At 40.8% G+C, this 22,369-nt stretch overlaps 1 protein-coding gene across 12 annotated transcripts in view; it reads left to right on the top strand.

Annotated features, from left to right (window-relative positions):
- ST3GAL6 (ST3 beta-galactoside alpha-2,3-sialyltransferase 6) overlaps positions 1-21,341 on the top strand; it is a 76,503-nt gene extending 55,162 nt beyond the window's left edge. For all 12 annotated transcript variants that reach the window (XM_013950087.2, XM_067301441.1, XM_013950086.2 and 9 more), the window contains 9 exons: positions 517-585; positions 1,872-1,949; positions 4,829-4,932; positions 6,284-6,347; positions 12,331-12,426; positions 13,971-14,157; positions 15,231-15,368; positions 18,998-19,150; positions 21,017-21,341. In XM_013950087.2, the coding sequence (XP_013805541.1) occupies positions 517-585; positions 1,872-1,949; positions 4,829-4,932; positions 6,284-6,347; positions 12,331-12,426; positions 13,971-14,157; positions 15,231-15,368; positions 18,998-19,150; positions 21,017-21,097 (970 nt within the window). In that variant the 3' untranslated portion in view covers positions 21,098-21,341. The remainder of the gene's footprint in view (positions 1-516; positions 586-1,871; positions 1,950-4,828; positions 4,933-6,283; positions 6,348-12,330; positions 12,427-13,970; positions 14,158-15,230; positions 15,369-18,997; positions 19,151-21,016) is intronic.
- The last annotated feature ends 1,028 nt before the right edge of the window (positions 21,342-22,369 follow it).

Below are 22,369 nucleotides of genomic sequence, written 5' to 3'. Positions count from 1 at the left end.
ACCTCAAAGATAGGATGTTCCTCTGAATTTCCTGAAAACAGATGTCCAGGTGAGAGAGATCTTATTTGTGAGAATCCCACTCCCCACCCCTCCTGCCATGGTGTATTTAGTGTGAGCTCACTCCCTTAGATGTCTGATAATCGACTTGGGAGAGATCTGCCCTGTTCATGGGAATATCTGCAGGTGGAGCTGGCACCTTCTGAAATGCTGAAATTCATTGAGGCAAATTGCTGGGAGGTGAGACCTGGCTATCTCCAGTGCTCGCAGGATAGGTGATTTGGGACCTAAAAATTCAGGGTGCTTATCTAAGAAGTTGAGATTTCATTGACCTTTGCACAGCTGTGACCAGGGCTGACAGTGTGTTTGTATTATGAAGATGATAATGGTAGCTTTTAAAGGGAGTCTTTGATTTGCCTTTATTTGTCTCATTTATAGCATACAACTGATATTAATGGCTCTCCGTTTTGGCTTCTGTTTATAGCAAAACTCAGTGTTACCACATTTCCCCTTTTGCAGGATTAGCTTTTACGGACAGATGTCTTCTGTGAGGGTTTCTTCTTCCTATGAGGCTAGTGGAGTTACTCAGTAAGTTTGGCAGTTGAGTGTTTTTGTGGGTTTTTTTGGTTGGTTGGTTTTTGGGTAGGGGGGAGGGATTGAGATTAAAATCCGTATCCTTTATCGCTAGGTTCCCTATTCAATTGGTCATCGTATAGCCGTGTCCATTGACTGTTTCTGTTATGAACACAACTGTAACATGTTTATCAGAAATGAATTTGTCCATGTCATGTTTTCAGTGTTTGGCTAATATTTATGGCCACTTACAGTGACTGTCTGTAATAAGCAATGAATTGTTGGAAGGGCATTTGTTAACAATCTCCAAATGTCTGCAATTCTGAGGTATACCTGAACAAAATTAGCAGAACTACAAGGACAAAGTTTGTGCTTAAAATTGAATAAATCAGAAGTGCATTTCACTTATGTGATGTGCAAATGCGTGTATAAGCAGATCTTGTCCTAGTAAATTCCTGCAATTAGGTTTGCTGGACTAATGAGCATCTATGCTAAAACTTATATGCAGGCCTCCATTCTCTCTGAAGCAGGCCTAAAAAATGCTGTTTGTGAGATTGCTGCTAGAAAACAATTAACTGGCCAGCTGATACATTTCACAGGGTGCTTTCTCAGTGTCAGTATTCACATGGCAAGTTGAGGTTACCAAAATCAATTAACCTTAATGGTCTGTTTGGCTTGTGGCTCTAATGCGGTGGTTTCATCCTTCTTTTCTTAATGCAGCCCAGATGCAAGCATTGCTCAAACTGAACTTTACCCTCCCTCCCAGGCTTCGTGTTTGTTCTTAAATGAGCTAAAGTGCTAAGGCGGGAATGTGCTTAGAAGTCTTAGCCCTCTGGCCTTATTATGAGCAGAATGACTCATCCCCAAAGAATCTTGCTTTCTTCAAGTATGCTGTGTGGTGCTGTCTTCTCCCCCCTCCAGAAAGAGTCCCCACTCATCTCTGAGGAGCCCTAGTGACATCTGTCTAGCAGGGCTGCAAGGATGAGTCAGCAGAAGGCTTCTGCTTCTCTGGAGGTGGCCCTCACATCTAACCTCTGGTTTTATCTGCTGTGATAGTTGCACAGCAAGGAAAATTACAGACCCCTTGGAGCAGCACCGTGAAATAAAAGCCTTACTAGTAAAAGGAATCAAACTGCGACCAGAAAGATCTGTCTTCATAATACAGACAAAGGCAATCATGAAAATTTGGCTTGTTGGTAACTCAGTAATCAACTTACTAATTTTTTTTGTCCAAGTTCCCCCAGCTTGTTGATGCTCCAAATTTCTGTTCTTGCTATTTCTTTGAAATTCTTCTCTTGCAGGCTGCCACCCACAGCTGTGGAAAGAAAGAATGCACTAGACACTTGTCTCCTGAAACCAACATTTGAATCTTTGCTGGGGTGAGTCCTGCGTGAGAAGGTGGGAAGAAGGGAAAGCTTGTGCCAATTTAAGGAGAACTATTGATTATTTACATATTCTGGACTATTTCACACTCTGATTCACCTCAAGAAGTGCAGATCTTGGGCTTGGGTTCATTGCTGATTTCCCTGGTTCTGGCAACACAAATTGTTCAGCTTGCCATCCTTCACTGCCTGGGCAATACAACACAACTGGCTTGACATGCTTGTGTATGTAGTGAATAAACAAATATTTTGTCTTCAGATATGGTAACTAGTAACAGTGAAACTATTTTCTTGATTAAAATACAAGCCCTAATCCTCCCCTTCCCCCCCTTTCTTTTCTTGTAAAAGAAGCCTTAATGTCCAAGACTAAAACTCAGTCATTCTGTGATTGAGCCTGGAATTAAGAGCTTAAGATTTTTGATAGCTCAGCATTTCTGTAGCGGCCAGAGAAGTTCTGAAAATCTTTTCAATTTGTCTGGAAAGGAGCATGAATACGTCCAAATACACCCAACCTTTAATGAAATAAGATTTCCCCTTTTCCCCCTTTTTAATGAATCAACATTTGAAATTGTTCATGGTTTGCTTTTCTGATAGTACTACTGAATTGTGTGTGCAGGTGTCCTCTGCTTTAAGATACTTGTAGGAAGCATCCTTTTTAAAGAAGCAGGAAGCTGGAAAAAAAGAAGAGCTTCCACCCAAGATGTAGGAGATGCTTGGTCACAGAAGTGCGTCCAAGATGTGTGTGGGGAAATACTGGGAGTTTTCCATATTAGAAGCATGTGTATTAGATAAGAGAGATCAAGGAACTGCCGCAGGAACAGAAGCAGACAGGCTTTATGGTTGACTTTGTGTTTTATCTGAGCAAACACTGAGAAGGGCCCTGAGGAAAGCTTGGGAAGGTGTTTAGACCAAGTCCCGGCTAAAAGAGGCTTAAAGTTCTAAGCAAAGGCACCATTTTTTCTTTGTTTAGTCCTTTTTGTGTACAAGATAGAAAGACTTTGATTCAATCTTGTCACTATTTCAACAAATGTGCAAGGATCTCTTGTTTCTCCTTCTCCCGAAGTGGTCCTCTACTGCTCTAAGCCCCAGGTTTTGGTTAGCTGCTTATCTCAGAGAGGTGATACTAGGTCTTTTGTTCACAAAACGGGCCCACGCTGACTCCTTGTCAGGCATAGCAGGGTAGCCCTGTTCCTGTGCAAGGAAGCAGAAATGGTCTCAGAGATGAACAGCAAGAATAAAGTAGGTGCAGAGCTAGGACTGAGTCTCATGCCTATTTGCATGACGGGGTAGTTTGCCTGAGCTGAAGATCTGGTTTGTGCACTTTGGTAATAGCCTGGGGTGGTTGAAAGGATTTCTAGCCTGGCAGAATTATTTATTGGAAAGGAACCAGATCTAGAATTAAGAATCCCTTTGCAGTAGGTAAATTATTTATTATGGCTAAGCTTACCAGCTGCTTCTGAACAGCAAGGCAAGCTATTAAATTTAATAAGGATGTTTAGTGCATGATGTCTCAGGAAGTTAGCAGATCTCACTTCGTTAACCTATAGTCCAGTTCTTGATTCTTTTTCGCTGTTAGTATCTTCTGAGTATATGGAGCTTAATGAGTGAGACATTTGATTTGTGACACTGTGAGAGGGAGGTTATTTCTTTTACAGCCTTTAGTATTCTTAATGGAGCAGTAAGTCATGTGCTGGCTGTGTGTGTGTTTATGGTCAACACTCTAGATTTTTCTCCTTGTGACTGCACACTTCTGTGTTAGCATTTTAATATAAGACATAGTATGCAAGATCAGTGCAAAGTCAGCCAGTTCAGTGAGTGCGTACAGCCTTAAGTATGAGGTGAAGCCAAGGGCAAGGTAGCATGTGACAGGACTGGATCTGCCGTTTGTTCATTTGGCTTGACTTGGCAGATATGGCAACATAGTCCCTTCTGTGGTGTGAAATGACCATTGGCTGTGGTTACTGCCTTCGCAAGAAACAAGTGACTTGTTCTATCTTGACGTGCATAAGGTGTGACGTGTTAGGGCTCCAGTTTGTAGGAGGAACTCCCTTTTGAGGCATATGCCCTCATGATCCCCATGTGCCACACTTCTGATTGCAGAGTGGTGCACGGGAACTGGATTTTTTTTCAGACAAACCTAATCCAGAAGGTGCACGGCAAGGGCACAGATGATGTGGTGCAGCTGCTATCAGGTGTTTAGCCGGGGGGTTAGAGTAGTAGAGTTAGTCCAAAGTAAAACCCCTGCAGTGTGTGTAATGTGGACATGGGACCCTCACATTGTGTTGCTATATGGATCTGCTCCTGTCGCCCAACCTACTTACTAATGTTAACACAGCTGTAAAGTGCCACTTGTTTGGAATGGGAGCACTTCTCAAACATGCTGAAGTGCTCAGGAGATGATATTTTCAAATTAAAACACTTTGTTTCAAATCCATTTCTTATTTATGTTATTACCATATATAATAATTTTTAATTTTCTTTGCTGCCCCTATTTTTTTTCTCACCATGACTATTTATTTTTCATACCAGAAGTTATTGGTTGTGTTACTGGATCACAGCTTCTTTCAAATATTCTATCTCATGGTGTAAACTTCTTCAGTATGTGTGACTTTAATGAATCTGTATAACTTAAACTGCCAGAGAATTAGTCCTCTCATCTTTCACTCGCTACCTGAATTTTACATTATAAAATCTTTCCCTTTTCTGTGACTTACTTGCTTTCCCTGTGTTCATGAGTTTTATCCTACTTAAAATAACCAAATGTTATCATTTGTTGTTTTTCAAAAGAAGAAAACTAAGTGATTGCATGAATTATATGGTTTATTCAGATATGTCATGTGGATTTTTGAAACTTCTTGCTTTTTTCCCTTTATTAGCGTTGACAAAATATACCCGTTCCTGTGTGCTAATGATTTTATCAAAGTGGCAGAGTTCCGTGGAAGTGATAAGTTTGAACTACCTTATGGAATAAAGAGAGCAGGTTTGTGTTCTGTATGTACCTATTTTTCAAGCCTAAATAAATAAATTACATTTAGGCCATCTGAATCCCTAGACCTGGTGTTGTCTATTCACTGATGCCAATTCTTTAGGGGCACCTAGCAGTGACTTAATAGTTTTATTTAGTCCCTCTGATCTGGATCTTGTCTTTAACAAACAAAACACTACTTGGGGATTGCCCCTCTGAGCAGAGAAGCTCCAAAAAGGCAGGAGTTTTGGGGAGCGGACTTTAATTTCAGCTTGCATTCATTTGTATATAGGCTGGAGTGTTGAAGATATTTAGCCAGTGCTCTGTTCAGTGGAGCATTAGCTGTGTCAGTGCTGTGGGATTTGCTCAACACAGCTAAGCTGATCAGGGTCCAGAGTCCTCCTGAGGACTGTGGCAAGTGTCCCCAGGTTGAGGCAATTTCGTGGGCAACATTTCCCCTTTACCAGGCTAGCCCCTGTAGTCAGAGGAGGTGTTACCGTGGCTGCAGAGGGTAGTCCCACCATTCCGTGGCTACGCCAAGGCAAAGTGTTTGCCTAGTAATGCCTGCTGCCTGCCTTGGTCAGGCACAGTTTAGCCTGGGCCAGAGACACTAAAAGCCTTAGTCGCCCTCTTGAAAAAGGTTGTAAAGTCCAAGTGACTTCAGTTTTTAACACTGAGCAGTGCACCATTTTATTGCCCTTACGAATCTGGGCTTTAGCCTCTTGCTTTGCCTTCTGTCTTTGTAACGAGGATGGTGCGTTGTCCTGCACCTCTGGGGTTGCAAGCAGGAAAAACACATTTGAGAATGAGTCATTCACGTCCTGTTGCAATGAGAGCTATAGAAGTGTCAAATGGGCACAAGTTTACTGAGGGAGGGCTGGGAAGATGCCTCTGTCCTGCTTTGCGGTTAGCACACACTGGCTGGGTGAGTTCTCTCCAGATGGGTAACATGGTTGCTGTGCCCTGGCTGTGCAGCCCCTCCTCTTGGGTCAAGGCTGCTTCTCTTCCAGCTGAAGGTGGGTAGAAGGCAAAACCAAAGCCAATTAGGGTGTGAGTCTTGGAAACTCCTCTAATATTTATTTACCTGTATTTGGGAGTTTTTAGGTACAAATCCCATTCTGTTTTCCAACAAGGGAGTATGAGGGCAGGAAAGGCCTCCTGGAGAGGAGCTATGAGAAACCTGAATTTCTTTGGCATTGTTGATTCGTGTATGGCCCTAAATTACAAGTGTTCTTGAGTTCTTTAAGCACAGTGTGTAAAAACAATTGTGACTAAAAATACTGTAGTCAGGATGGCATGCTTATTTTTAAACTGGGAACCACTGAGTATTTTCATTAAAATCTTCTCTCTCCTGTTTGTTTTCTAGAGCAATTCTTTCGTTTAGCCCTTTCAAGACTGCAAAATTGTGGCCTGTCCACTGAAGACGACAGGTGAGATGGTTTGTTTGCTACTGCTTTTTGTTCCTACATTTTAGTGCTCAGTATTTACCTGAAAAACAACATCAGTGATGTTATCCTGGAGTTATACAAGTTAGCTGAGATGAGAATTTGACCTATGGTGTCAAAGCAATGTGCAACTGATTCCAAGGTTTAAATTAGTTTGGTTTTAAACATATGTAGCACCAACATTCAAGAATAATCTTTCTGTGAGGTAACTTAAACTTATGGATTTTTTTTTCCTAAGTGCCCTAGGAGTTTGCTGACTAAACACAGTGCCATCTTCCTTTAATGTCATTTTATACTCAAGGAAAATGAAACCACCCCTGAAAGTGCCTATGATCTCCTCTTTCAAAGTCATTATTGGTGTAAACTAGCTTACTTTAACTGTCTCTTCAGAAAACACTCCAGGCGAGCAGTCACGAGTTTGCGGCTGTATCTGTGCAGAATGGAGCATGCCCTAGACAACTCACTTTCCCTGTATTTCATTGTCCTGTTTAAATCTCTTGGATAGAAGCCACTTCTTTCAGGCTTTTGATATATTTATCTTTGTAGGTAGGGCAGTAAAGTGGGCAAATATACTAAAATGATGTGTTTACCAAGTGATGCAAATGACTTCTTAGATTTGCAGTCAAGCACATGGGCTGAGAACCTACCATATATCATGGTAATATGCAGAATACCTAAGAGCTGGATGCAAATAATGATGAGGCTGGCTGTACTTGACTGTTTTAATCAAGAAGATCAAACAGAACATTATTGCTTCAAGTCAAATGCAAGGTTCATATTTTAATTAAACTTAGTTGGAATACAAACAAAATAATTTGTGTTCAAACCTAAGCCTTATCTTGTTTTTAATGTAACTTTCCTGTCCAACCCAAGTGGGTATTTTTTCTTTACTGTTTTCTTCACCTCCTCTACACCTTCCTTTCCCTGTGTTTAGTATCTAGTTTTAGGATGTTCACATTTACTTTTATGAAGTTAAAACAAAACAAAACAAAAAAACAACAAAAAAACTACTCTCTGTCAGGAGTGTGAAAATCAGGAAATTTATACAAAGGTGGTCTACAGAGACTAGGCTAGTCTGGAGTTTGAAGAAAGAGAATGCCAAATGTGCTAGAAATTCACTGACATCACAAGTTCAGTGCTATAATCGTTTTGGTTGTAAAGGGAAGAACCTTGTAATACAGCATAAAAATCTTTAAATAAGTGTCCTTCCTATAGATCAAAAGTAAGGTGATTGTTACTTATCCTTTAAATGCAGGTTCTCCATTCAAGACGCAGATATGTTTAGTGGTTCTGAGAGTTATGTTTCATTTTAATAAAAGTGATATTCCTTAGTAGTACAAAAGCAAAATGAGAACTCTTACTACTTAATAGGCAGTATTTTAAATAAATCAAATGTACAATGACTTCATATAATATTTTCTTTCTTAATCCATCAATATACTTGTACAGCACTGATAGGGCATGAATCACTGTAGTAAGGAAGAGCTTTTATATATCCATATAACTGAGATACAGTGGTTTAACAATACGAAGCACTTGGGGAAATAATCCCAGGAAATTCTCTTGTAATTCTGTTGCTCTGTTATTAGGCAGTTCTGTATTGCTGCAACCTAGTCTTGTTGGCAGAATAGAAATATAAATTGAATTTCCCTGTAAACTTTTATGGGGGGGGGAACTGATTTAAAGTATTTTTGTGAATGTTAGGCTATGTTAGTGTCAAATCTATGTGCATGAGCTGTGTTTGTATGCAACTTCCATAAAACTGTACACAGTGAACTACAAAGGATACTTTTTCCAAATAGTGCAGGTTTCCAAAGTAAGGTGGAATTCTTACTGTGTGAAAGTCCAGCTTTGCAAAACCTTTCTGAATTGAATCATGTCACTGACTTCCGTGGAACTGCTTCTAGGAGAGGGCTTTTCCAAGCTAGGGGTGTATCCACAGAATACCCACTGAACGCCCAGTGCGCCTATTTCTTCGTAGGAACTCAACAGGTGCTCTTAGGACTCCAAGCTTATCAGCAGTAAATTCTCTCAAATGCATTTACACAGTAGTGAGTCAATAAAATGTGACCTCTGCATCCTTCTTTTACCAAATAACCTCAAAGGAAATAATTTGCATTCCTCAGCAGACTACTGGAGGATGGGGGGTGTTGAAAGAGTTGAAGTCCAGATCTCTCCCCCCCCACCCCCCTGAGAAACAGTATTTCAGTGGAATGTGGAAGATGTAAGCTTTTTGACCTTTAAAGGCTATTTCCATTTAACAATATTTCTCTTTTATATGAGTGGGAAAATGTTTCTTTCAGTATTTCATCATAAACAAAATAAGCAGAATAATGTTTGGCCTTTAATTAAGAGGCTCTTTCACACAGTGTGACCTAGGGCAATGGTTTGAGCGAGTGACTAAGGGATTATGTTTAGGCTTTGAGATATATTCAGGGTATATACAGGTCCTGATTTAAACTGTATGATAACAGCAGAGTGATCTTGTCATTCCTCTGCATGCTTCTTCCCTTGTTATAGCTAAAGTTTTAATCTTTTTTCCCTTCTTCAGTATTGTGCTGGTGGTTGTAAGCTGGACCTTCTGTCTCTTCTATTTCACTTAGGGCACACTTGGTGTCATTTAAAGCCTCTGAATTTATTTCTCTTCCTACCAATTTGTTGATCCAGAGAAGGGGTGAGGGTTGTTTGTTTTTTAAATATGAAAACATTGTGAAAAAGGAAACTTGGAGAAGTGGGGTTGGCGAAATACTCTGGGAGTAACAGTCTGCTGAAAACCAGTATGTCTGATTTCTGTGATCTACCATAAGTACGTGTCAGTTTAACTTAAGTATCTTTAAATGCAGTCTGGTCTTGCTACATATCCTTTATCTGCATTTCATACCTAGGTTTCCTTGAGATTATGTTCTGGTTTTTGGTGTGGTTACACTTAGCCCACAGGTGTAAATGTTATCCATTCTCTAGCGTAAACAATTTCACTTGCTGCTTAACATCATCAGTGGGACCTATGCTATTGCAGACATAGGCTTACTATCGTAACTAGAGACAGCTGAAACCTTGGGGGGGGGGGAGAATAATTCAGAAATAGCACATTAATGTGAAATTTCCTGTTTGAGTTGGCATTATTTGACTTCCTGAGCTTGACAGAGATTAAAAGGTGGTCTTTCTAATTTGTTTGACTATGTTCAACATCAAGTATATTTGATCTGCTTGTCGACTTTGATATTACTTCAAAAGTTCACATACCAATCTTAAATGCTTTATTGGTTATTTGAAGGCAGCTGATAACATTTTTTTGAGTAGGCTTGTTTTTAAGGGGACTGGAGTTTGAAAGCTTTGTCAGACTTCACATTTCACTGTATTTCCCTCCAAGCAGCATTAGTCAACTTTTTAAAAAGTCATGAACAAGATTCAGACTATATCAGTCAGTAAGGGGGAAGAGGCATTGGATTTGATTTGAGAGCAGCTACCCAGCTTCTGGAGCTGCATTAACCTTGGTTGCCCAGCTCTAATGTCACATTTTCTTTTACCCACCCGTGCCTTGAGTGTGTCCCATTACGTTCCAGGTGTGCAGTACAAAGAGGAGAAAATGAAGAGCTGTTCAGTTTTACACCAGAGTTGAAGGCATCATTGCAATAGCTAGGGATTGATGTAGTGAAGAAGCTTCCTAAATATAGCTTCTGCCAAAAGTTGGAAGGTACACAGTATAAGGAATCCCTTAAAACTTTGCTGCAAAGGACACTTCCAGCAGTGCCTCCTCAAAGTAACTTTTTGGCTGCTTATTACAGTCAGAATAATATAAATCAACTGTAAAGGAGTCAGCACCATTTCTATAATTTCACACCAAGTGGTTAGAGATATAAAACAAAATGTTCAGCAAAATTAGGAGCAATTTTGCTTGCTGCTTATTGAGGCCAGAAGATGACTTCCTACTTGATGTGTCAGACTGCCAGGCCAGGTTCTCTGCAGCGTGTTGGGGAGGGCTGCTTGAGCCAGGAGGTACCACGGTGAGTTAGGCTGCCAGTAGCAGTTACTGTTTATATCTCATGGTAATTCAGTTGCAGCTGTGTGGCTTTTGTGAATTAAGAGGTTTAAGACTATTGAAACTTACAGCATGCTTCTATAAACCACTGAAAATGACAGAAAAAATGATAGAACTGTACGCTAGTGTTGTTTTTCATGTGTCTCCCTCATTCTGCCTTCATCACTTACTGATTACCCTTTTTGTCCAGATTTACTTTTCTTTTTTTCTTCCCCCCCCCAGTTTCTCTTTGCTGTTGCTTCTTCATAGGCCAGGATTTTGCTTTGAACTCTATGGTATAGCTGTGAGTAATGAAGCATAACTGAGAAAAAGGGATATTTCTGTTCCCTTCCTCCCACCATAAATATTCCAGGAGGTATATGTTCATCTGTGTACTTGCTCAGGAGATCTTAAAACTAGACTGAAAAACTAATTGGAAAATGAATGGGCTGGAGCAATCCTGGAGTAGAGAGAAAAGGATTTTGTGGGCGTACTGGGGACAAGAGGGATCAACAGGTTTTTAGCACTCTGATTTCTGAGACACCAAATCGCATGGAATTTTGGCATTAGGTCAAATTCTTTTTATGAACATTTGGCTTTTAATAAGTTGTTTGAGAAACACTAGAGAAAGATATGCTAGCTTTTTGCGTGTCGGTCCATCCCGAGAATTGTATTTAGTGGTGCTGGATTTTGTAGGACAGGTGCATATTGATTTAGAGCTGCTTAACAGGCTGATCAAAAATTCTTTATGAAATGCGGACAACTCCCTCTGCAGATGTGGCCCTAGAGCAGCAGGTGAGAAGCTGACATCCCAGCTCTTCTTTTGAAATCATTGGTGGTTATTAGAAGAGTAGGAGTAAGGCACTTGTTCCCATTTCACCTTTTCTATAAGTTTTAGTTTGTCAGCATTGGCTTTGGGCATAGGCCCTTTTCCCTAGCCCACATGCAGTAGGGCATGACTACATTAATAATTCTGCTGGAAAGAGAGGGGACTGCTTTGTATGTTGAGCTGTCGGTCAGTCTGGGCTGGAGCAGGCTGTTTTCATTCATGTCGAGTAATACTTTCCTCGGCTGAAGCAACTTGGACTGAGGAGGAAGTACTGGACCTTTAATATAGCTTCTAGTGTTCTTTATTGCTTGGGCTCTTGGTCCCTTATAATAAGAAGTGGCATGGAGCCTTTTCCTTGTTTGAAGAACCCTGTGAGTGGGATGTTGGGAGAGGATTTATCCTCAATAAGGTGTGAATGTGCCTGAACAGAATACCAACATTTTTCCTTTGCCAGCGTTCCCACTGCAACCAAGCTGGTGAACAGCTTTTGCTCTAAATTTAAAATAAGCATTTTACAACCAAAATACTTGTGCTATAAAGGAGGACTTTGCAGTCTTACATATTGGATGCAAAACTTCCCTAAAGAGGCAAGATTTCAGGAGTAAACATGGCAGCAAGCCTGTTTGCTCTCTTTGTAAAAGCAAAGCACAGATTTTACTAGCTTTCAGATAAAGCAGTATAGAGCAGAAGAGACAACTAGAAGCCCTGGGACAGCTCACTGGAGAACTTTACCATTAGAATTTCATTGAATAGGTTTAGCATTTGCATTTATAGAGTACATTTTTTCCATGTGCATTTTAACTGTGAATATATTCTGAATTCAAAAGGATTAATTATTTTGATTGGATGTATTATAAGATGTATTTTATAGCTTCCTGTAAGTGTTCTAGATGCTTAGTAATGCTGTCTAATTTGTATCTAGCCATATGAGAATGCAGCTGTTTATCAAGCATATCCCTCTGGTTATTTCACGATAATGTGCACTTCCGTCATAGTGACATGTTTAAACATGTTTTTATAGTCCTGTCGTATCTTTTAAATGCCCATAAGGCAGATGTTTCAACATTGGTATTAATGATATAAGTGAAATGCTGGGTATTAAAGTTCTGCTTGTTCCACAGTGTTGCCTGTCGAAGGTGTGTTGTGGTTGGTAATGGAGGAGTACTTCGAAATAAGACATTAGGAGAGAAAATTGACTCATACGACGTGATAATAAGGTAATATTTCTCCTTTTCATTTTCTGTGCATGCAGAAAATCACAAACATTTGTTTTCAGATGGTAGCTTTGGAGTTCAGTTATTATATAAATGAAAATGGATGAAAATTCGTGTTTTATAAATTACTTAATCTATCATGCGTTCATTTAAAAAAAAAAATTTTTTTAAATCAGTGTTACACAGACTGATTGATATGGGGGAGAAAAGAACCCTGAGTGTGCAGCCTGCCTAGCCTACAGATACGCACCTGCAAGGTGCTGTTATCAGAGATGAGTCTGAGCATGTGATAGCCTCGAGCCCTCTGTTTGCCCCTTGATGTGAAGCAGCATCCCAGACAAGTTTCCTGCGTAATAAGGAAGAAAGATACGACCACTTCCTCTTCTGCATAAAGTGAGATGGCAAGTGATTAAAGAGCCCTCCTGCCAGTAGGTATCCTGTCAGGCAGCATACCTGACACCCCAAACTCTCCTTTCATTAGAACTCCTCAGCTGCCACTTCAGTTTACCATTTCAAGATTGCGTCAACCTCATTTTTGTTACTTTGCCATCAGTTGTAATGCTCCTTTGTAATACCGTTTCAGTATTCAAACAGTAGCATAAAAAGCCTTATACAAAACCTGGAATTTGACATGCTTTTAAAAACATGCTGAAAACCTAAAATGGAACATGTGGAATTGTTTAGTTGTAGCTCCTCTTATAAACGTAAAACTACAGAAAGTGATCCAGATAAAATCTTCCTCTTTAGGAAATTTTACTTGCACGACAGCTTTATGCTTTACCCAAAAAAAAAAAAAAAAAAAAAAAGATACACTTCCTTTCACCATAGTGAAATGATGCAAACAAGCTCTTTGAATTATTTTTAGAGTCTTGTACATATTTGGATATAATCTTTGAATTCAAAAGCTCCTTGTAGATCTATTTACTCTTCATGAAATGGAAATCCTTGCATAGATTAGTGTCATGCATTTAAATACAATTAGCTATAAATTCAAAACTGTTTCATAAATATAGTACACATTTGCTTTTTTATATATATACATGTATATACACATACACACGCATGTGTGTACACACATGCGCACACACACAGTTGTATCAGTATCAGGTAGACAGTCATAATCTCTGTCCCCATATGCAGTATACAGTGAAGAATATTAAAACATTCTTGAATTGCCTCTTGAATGATTTGGATCATCTAGAAGCGTGAATAGAACAATCAGTAATTCTCCAAGCCAGATGCTCTTCGGTCTTCTCTGTTTTCTGCATTGGAGCCAAAATCATAAGGCCTTCTGCTTGAGTGATACATGATCAGCAATCACGTAATTGTATTCGGAACTATCTTGGCCAAATTCCCATACATGCTTGATGTCTCTGCGCTAGAGGGCGAGTGCAGGAAGCATCTCGTAATTGCTCCTCTACCGTGTAACGTGATAAACGCTGTGCCACTAAACCCTTGTGTACCTGGATGTGCTGTCTGCCCTACAGACCACTGCACAGTAAGAATGGATGTGTGGGATAGTCATTGTGTCTGTCTGTCCTCTGCAGAATGAATAATGGCCCTGTTATAGGGTACGAAGAGGATGTTGGGAGGAGGACAACTTTCCGCCTTTCTTATCCAGAATCCATTTTCTCGGATCCAGTCCACTATGACCCTAATACAACTGCTGTTCTCATCGTCTTCAAACCGCGTGATTTAAAGTGGCTTTGGGAGATATTAAGTGGTCAGAAAATAGTGAGTTTAATTATTTATGCACTTTGGCTTGGCTTGCCACACATCTCTCACATGTAATATATCTGTTCAGCATTTAACCTTAGTTATCCCAGTTGGGAGGAGCAGCAGATCTCCCAGTCAGTCTGTTCTGTTTCCCTTTCCCATCACATGCTTCTGTATTCTTTCTCACCACACAGTTGATCAGTTCTTCACCCCAAAGCAGTTTTCTTCTTGGAAATATTTTTTTTATTCTCTTCCTAGCACTGTTTCATATTCTGGTGCATGTGCTCTAGCCCTTCCACTCAGTGGAATCATAGAATAATGTTGGAAAGGATTTTTGTCTGGAGGTCTTTAGCCCAACTTCCTGCTCAAAGTAGAACCAACTTCAAAGCCAGACCAGGTTGCTCAGGGCCTCATCCGGGCAAGTTTTGAGTATCACCAGGGATATTTCCACAGCCTCTCTGGGCACCTGTTTCACTGCTGCATCACCCTCACGGGGTAGATTTTCTCCTCATCTTCTCACTGTGCACCTCCAAAAAGAGCCTGACTCAGTCTTTTTTGTACCCTCCCCGCCCCCTTCTAGTTAGTTGAAGGTAGGTTGAACAAACGCAGCCTCCTCAGACCCATCGTGCATGCCGCATGCTCCAGCCCCCAAGGCGTTTTCGTGGCCCTCTACTGAACTGGCCCCAGTTTGACTGTCTCTCTTGTACTGGGGAGCCCAAAACAGTAATCGTGAGACTACAGCTGGACACAGTACAGAGTACTTAGGAATGATCCCATCTCTCTACCTGCTTGCTATGCTCTTATTAATGTGGCCAACTATGCAATTAGTCTTCTTTGCCTTGAGGGCACACCACTGGTGTGTGTTGTTCATCAAGGCCACCTGTTTTCCAGCCTGTACAGTTGTGTGGTGTTATTCTACTGCAGGAACACAATTTGACATATGCATTTATTGAGCTTCAGGAGGTTCAACCTTCCTTTTCTTCTTCAACCTCCTGCCCCCGAATTTCACTTTGGTTAAATCTAGAGAAATTACAAAAGCAAAACCAACAATTTATAAAATTTAAAAATGTGTATTTCCTTGACCATTGCAGAGTGCTAAAGGCTTTTGGAAGAAACCAGCTTTGAACATGATATACAAATCTAGTCAAATCAGGATACTTGATCCCAGCATCACCAGAAAAACAGCATATGAATGGCTTCATTTCCCAACAAGGTTTCCCAAAAAGGAGGTAGGCTTTTTTTCTTCTGTTGTTAACCTTTTAGTTATGCGCAACCAAATGTGTAGTCAGAAGTCATTATCTCTTCATTATAATGGACTGTGTTAGAACATCTTTTAGGTTCTTGCTGTGTGAGTTTGGGTTGAGGTGATGCTCGGAAAGGTGGGGAAAATGTAGTCCAGAAATAAAGGGGGGGTATAGCCTTGTATGCCAAAATCTCTCCTTATGGGTTCTATGATCAATATTAAATGAAACAGCATTTGTAGGCTGAGATAATCCCTTTTACAAAATTTGAAAAAGTGGACAAGCTTTGGAGCACAGCAGATCTGAAGAGCCTCTATATAAATATTAAGAAGTCTTGAATTATTAAATATAGCTTAAAAAACAACAGCAGAAACCAACAAAGAAAAACCCTGAAAGCCAGGAATTCTAACACTGCTGCATTTTCATTCTGCCGTGGGGGTAGAGAATAGGGAGCATACAGGATATTCCAGCCTTGCCATAATGACGTGTCTAACATCATTCTTGTGCTTGCTGATTTGATGCCAAGCATTATAATGCACTAACCAACTATTTGGACAGAAAAATACATTTCCGCTGTTAGTTTCTGACTAAAGAATGTTTTTGATGAAAGGTAAGGCTTCAAGGTGGAGACCTCCTCTGTGCAGTCCAGGCCTGACCTGTGCCATTTAGTATAAATGCTTGTAGAGATATAGTTCTGTTCCCTGTTCTGTTCATCAGGATCAAGCAACTGACAGGCATGGAAACTTCTGACAAGCTGTCGCTGTGGAGTGTCTACCACAACCTTTCTTCTGGCTTAATCTTTCTAATATTTGTGGGAGTCGTTTTTTGTTTTCGGGGTGTTTCTTGGCGTGTGGATTTTTTTTCTTGTTTTTTAGTTTATTTTTTTTCTTCTTTTTGAGTCTACTAGTGGATTTGTCTCCCTTATTGACTCTCAAACTGGAATTCCAAGTTCAGCTGCATGCTTGCAAAGGCTCTGTGGCGTTTCAGCTCTTCAAGTGAGGGTGGGAAAAAACAGCAGAGTAGTTGGGAGCCTAATGATCTGCTAAAGGGCTGCCGAATGCCCAAGGCTTTCATGACTTCCGAAGTCCCTTCTGTCTTTTTTTTTTTTTTCCTGGTGTTCCTTCCTCAGTGGGAGTAAAGTAAAATCAGTGCTGTGAGTGAGCCAAACAGAAATGTGTGATGTCCTGGTGGTAATGCAGAGGCACAAGGCTGCTCAGGCACTTTGGATAAAATGTGTACTCTCCGCTCCTCTCCTCACCGAGTGCCCCTGCCCAGAGCCGGAGCAGAGTATCGCAGTGCTTGGAGCACCTTTCCGTGCCCACTGTGTCCCATTCGCCCCATGCTAGGGGCTCTGCAGCCCCACGTCACAGGTAGCAGCTGGTGAAGCTCAGGCGTACTTGTTCTCGTTTTTCTCCCCGTCTCACAGACGGTGGGCCATGGCTAAGAGCCTGCACATCTGCAGTTGCTGGGGCACAGCCGGTTGGCAGGGTGGCCTTTTGCAGGATCTGCTCTGGAGCCGTCTGTTGCATGGTGCCTTCCTGGTGAGGGCTGGTCCTGCCTCCCTTGGTCTGGGCTGCAGTCCCCTCTGCCTGGAAGAGAGGCTGAACACCGCTAGTGCTTTCCCTGCTCTCTTGGCCTTCTCCATTAAGCCAGCATTATGTTCTGTCTGTGTGCCTTCATGCGCAGTCCAGCAAGCGTTTTTATTGCTTTATTAGCAACTGTGGTGGTGTGAAGAGATCTGGGAAGAACAATTGTAAAATCAGATGTGCTGCCTCAGAATCAGCAGAGCCAAAATGTGTTGCAGAACCATTCCAAAGCTCTGCCAATTCCCACGCCATATGCCTGGCAGAATAAACTTCCTTATAGGTCTGGGTTCTCTAGTTATTGTTAGGCTGTGTCCGATTCTGAGCATTTCACTGACAAGTTTTGCTCTGCAGAACCCACAGAAGATCATTTTGCTTGATAGAGGCTTCTTCCTTCATTATGTTAAATGCTGGTTTCCCTCGAGTTTTTGTGGACAAAGCAGCATGCTTAAAGCATGACAATTTCTTTTAAAAGTAGTTTTGCTTTTTTAATATATTCTTTTGAGGTGAACATTAAGTTCTATGAAAGCCAAAGTTAAATGGAGCTCGTTGTAACCTGTGATATTCCTGAGATTTCCAGATCGTGCTAATCCTGACATGTAACATTCCTATTGTAATTTTGGGGACCTGTCTAGTTTGGACATTGTGACAGGTGCGTGACTAAGTTTATGACCTTGGTCCCCAGAGGCAGAAAGTTATTTTACTAATCAGCAGAGCCCTCAGGCAACTATATGCATTTTACATTGGTGGTGTTTTTGGAGTACTCTGGAGGTTGTATAAAGGTAAAAAAAAAAATCCACCTGTAAAGTGGTAGGTCAGTTCTGTGATTTAATTAAGCGTACAAAGCTGAAATTAATAACTTTCCTGGGGGGTTGTTCATTTGTCATGTAATACAAAGAAATAGTTTTTTGTATCATCAAGCACATCTTGCTGCCTATGCAGAATTGTCCAGTACTGTTTTGCCCAGTTTGTTTTCAGAGGCAAGTGAACTGAGCACTTGAGTAAGAATTCAAAAAAGCACATGACTTTTGTGCCCAATTTTGAGGTTTGACTCCAACTACTAGAAATGTTCGGCTCCTTTGATCTCTGATAAAACGATTATTTTAGCGAGGAAGGGTGTATGTGTCTGGAAATTTTGTCCATTTCTGTGAGGATTTTTTCCCCTCAACTTAATCAGTTGGTCTAATGAAACAGATCATCTCTTGGTACAAACCTTGCCTCATTTACTTTCTTAGATCATTTCAGCTACTCTTAAAACAACAATGTACTTGATCACTAGATAGGACAGATGATTACAGTTGTTGCAGTTGTTCTTTGTTCTTATAAGAAATACTAATTTTCACTTAGGTGCTCTCAGTTTTGCGCAGTTTAAAAACTGTTTATGACCTGCTCTTGCTATGTTACTTTTCATTTACTTCTGACTAATTTGCTATATGGAGAAATAAGTAGTTTTATCTACAGTTTCATTTCTTCTAGTGGAAGTAATGGGGGGGAAGTTTATTCTTTTGGAATTTCCCTGCTCTGAAAAAGCTCAAATATAGGCAAGTTAATGCAACAGTAGCATTAATGGCTTTCAGTCTGGTTTCGTAAAGAAATGAGACATGTTACATTATTCTGTTCATCTGTCTCCATCACCTAGAAACTGTTGAACCCATCTGCTAATTCAGTCAAATCTGACAGAGGAGAAATGGTCTCCAATGTATTGAAGTCTGACCAGTTTCATGGAAGTAGGTTGCTAAGCAGAGAGGTGGGGAGACCTTACTGATGCCTCAGCTGACGGAAAGGCTACAGTGTGGGCTCAGCTCTTATTAAAACCAGAGAATCCCAGGGAAGGCCGACACTGCAGGTGCCCTGGTCATGGAAAAGCCACAGGCAGCATTTTACTCCCTACGAGCCCTGAGGGGATCCAGCCACAAAGCCATGCATCATAGGAGAGCTAGGCTGCGTGAGTGCCCCGTCCTTGTTCTTAGGTTTGCCGTTTCTGCCAAGCTGACGGTTTTCTATGTGTGCATGTTCCTTCTGCTTTGACTGTAGAAACCCAAGCATCCGACAACAGGTCTAATTGCCATTACACTAGCGTTTCACATATGCCATGAAGTTCACCTGGCGGGCTTCAAGTACGACTTCACTGACAGAAACAGTTCTTTGCACTATTATGGCAATGACACGATGTCTCAGATGATGCAGGTAATGTACATTTGTTTATGTTGAGGGGCATGCTTAGGGAAATATAACTGTTGGTTATAAGTGGGGAAGGCAATGCAATCAGAAGGAAAAATGTGGACTGCAGGTTAGAAAGGTCTGCAGTCTTCTCCTGGGGTCTGCTGCTCATGGGTTAATATTGCTTAAGTTTCTTCTACTCTTTATTTGTTTTTGAAAAATGTGGATAATCATATTTGTGACAGCTATGGAGGAGCTACCGAGTTGATTTTAACATTGTGCTACACCATATTCTACAATGTCTGCATTACATTTGTCCATTTATACATTCTATTTTGCTTTACCAACATTGATTTTAAGCTATGTGGCTCTTGTTCATGTAGGCATGTTTACTAGCATTGTCAGAACATGAATAAGCAGTGTTCATATTTGCATTCTCTTTTTCTTTGGCAGCTGCATGCAAAACTTTTCGTAGTTGCCAAATTTCTTAAAAAAGAAAAAAAAGAAGAGCGAAGGGAAAGGAAAAAGTGGAAGACCCACAAACTTGCAGTTAGGACAAGAGCTGAACTTCAGAAATGCAAAAGAGAAAAGAAAAGCAGCTCTTTGAGGGGGGTTGTGGTAGAAAGAGAGAAAAAAATGGTTCCAGGAGGAGGAAGCCACAGCTCACCCGGGGAGGGAGCAGCAGAAGGCCTTCTCCCATCTCTGAGGGAAGGGCTCCTGCTTCGCTACAGTCTTTCCTCTGTTTTCTTTCATGTCTCTGCTCTTTCCTTCAGTTCTGTACTCCCAGCATCTCCATCTGGGCCCTTTACCTCAGCATGAGCACAATTTTCTCTTCCATGTGCTGAGACCCGCAGTGCAGCGTGTTGGTCCCTTATGGGGCTGTTTTCTCTCTCCCTCCCTTTCCTGCAGAGGAGAGATAGGGGCAATATCCATTGGAGCCTCTCATGTCTTGCTGATGAATCCTAAATGTCCTCTGCTCTGAGGTGGTTTTCCTCTGGCACTAAACAAATATTCATGTTCAGGTTCCTCTCTGCAGGTGCCTTTTTGCAGTATATCCAAAACTTTGGTAAGGTTGATCCCTGGTTGACTAGACATCCGTTATATCTTCCTATAAGACATAAAATCTTAAAACTAAATCTACCCTGCCCGCCCCCCAAAAAGGTAATAAATTCATTAGTATTATTGTGTTTTTAAGTATTGTTTGATGTAAGTGTAGCTTTTTAGGCAGTATTTGTATTGCATTCATTTTAATTTGTTGAATTCTGTGTATTAAGATTTTCAGCAAAATCGCTTGAGGCACAACCTTTTACCTGAGCTTTTTGGCAGGCAGGTTCTTTGCACTCCCTGCAGCCCTCAGTGCATCTTGGAGGACAGCACAGAGAAATCCATTTACCTCAGTGATCTCTTGTATCCAGGATCTTATGTGAGGGAACGTGGAAGATGGGTTGGTTTTGACCTACTGCATAGAAACTGACTGGTGAGGCACATCTGTTTTACAAATGTCTGATGTGTTCTCTTCAAGAACCTGAAACGAGCTTTAGGGATTAGTCATTTTCTGACTCCTGGTGTTGTAAATGTGGTTATGCAGCTGCTTCCTGTCACAATTAGGAGTTGGGAGATTTGCTAATCAAGGCCCTTCTGTGAGAGCACGTCTCATCCATTCCTGCCCCTGAGGGACTGTCGTCTTCATTACAGAGTCCAGTCTAGTTTTGAGCTATAGTGTCACCATTTTGCTTGGGAGACTGTACTGCAGTCCATGCTTAAAAGTCCCTTCCTCAGAGCCTTCCTGCCCTTATATCCTCCAAGTAACAAGGGTAATTGGAAGGAAAGCAACAAAGTGATGCTTCTGGTAATAATTTGAATTTAACTTTTTATTCCCTTATGTTTCTTCAGAATGAATACCATAACATTGATGCTGAACAGAAATTTTTGAAGAATCTTATAGACAAGAACTTTGTGGTCAATTTGACGTGAAAGCTGAATGGAAAATATGAAGAACAATCACTACTTTCAAGATTTCAACAAATTTTATTTTTTCTAGGATATTTTTATTTTTTAAGTGCAGTGTAACTGTTTACTGTTTAAAAGGAGCACAGAAACCTCACCAGGCAGAAGCTCCTTCTAAGGCTGAGGATAACGGGCTATGGCAAACAGTTATCTGAATTCTGTGAATCTATTTAATAGTGGAAAAAAAACATGAAACTTTCAGCTAAAAGTATCAGGGATGTATAAAAATGTGATGCGCATCATTTATTTATCAGTAAGAACTTTTTCCAAATGATTACTCCTTCGGAATATCTTCCTTTCTGATGTCGTCCTCCAAGAGAATTACACTGTCCAAAGACTGAGAAGACCAATGTTTAATTAGTAGATGGATGTAAAGTCTTGAATCTCTTTCTGGTAGCATGAAAGTAGCTTTAAAAGCAATGTCTGTAAACTATTACTGTATGCTGGAGAGTAGGGGGACATGCAGAGCGTATGGGTTTTAGTCGGCCCTGCTGCTGAGGAGAGGGCGTCCATTTTCAGCAAAGAAGCCACAGCCTGAACTGGTCTTCCACTCTGAACTGCTGTCTGCGTCAGCCAGAGGTGAAGACCCCCTGGTCTGACCTGTGGCAATGCTGGTATTGACGATGCTCGTGTTGAACCAGCCTATGGGAAAACATACTCCCCCTGTTGTGTGTCCAAAAAATTTTACAATTGGTGAGTTGACTTAGAAGAGAGGGAATATGAAGACTGAAGATTTCTCTTAATAGCATCTGTGGAGCCGTCACTTCCCCCAAACCACAACAGGAATGTGAGCTGGAGCTGAGAAGTTCACACTTGAGTTTAAATTGAGAGATCACATTTGTTGGATTCCTAGACCTCCATGACAGGATCCAGTGTATCTTTCTGCTCTCTCCCCAAGAATCAAGATATATTTTTCCAAACCAGCATGATCTCATTTTTCAGATGCTGTAATGCGTTTCCAGCTTTGAAACACATCAATATGAACAATGAACATTCTCATTTTTTGCAGTAGTGCATGCTAGGGAATATCTAAGATGTACAACAGCTGAATTACAGTTTGGCTACTGTTCACCTCTTCTCTGTCTTGCCATTTAGGTTTAAAGGATGTGGCTGAACTAAATCACTTAGTAGTGGGAATTTACTTGGGATTTTAACTGAGATATTTAATGGGACAGTTATGTTTCCTGTACAGATTTGTCTCAGGCAAGCTTACTGAATATCTAGGTTTAAATCAGCCTG

Source organism: Apteryx mantelli, chromosome 1, assembly GCF_036417845.1.
Source record: "Apteryx mantelli isolate bAptMan1 chromosome 1, bAptMan1.hap1, whole genome shotgun sequence".
NCBI lineage: Eukaryota > Metazoa > Chordata > Aves > Apterygiformes > Apterygidae > Apteryx > Apteryx mantelli.
Note: the sequence above shows the minus strand (reverse complement) of the source record. Positions and strands in the feature narration are given on the sequence as shown.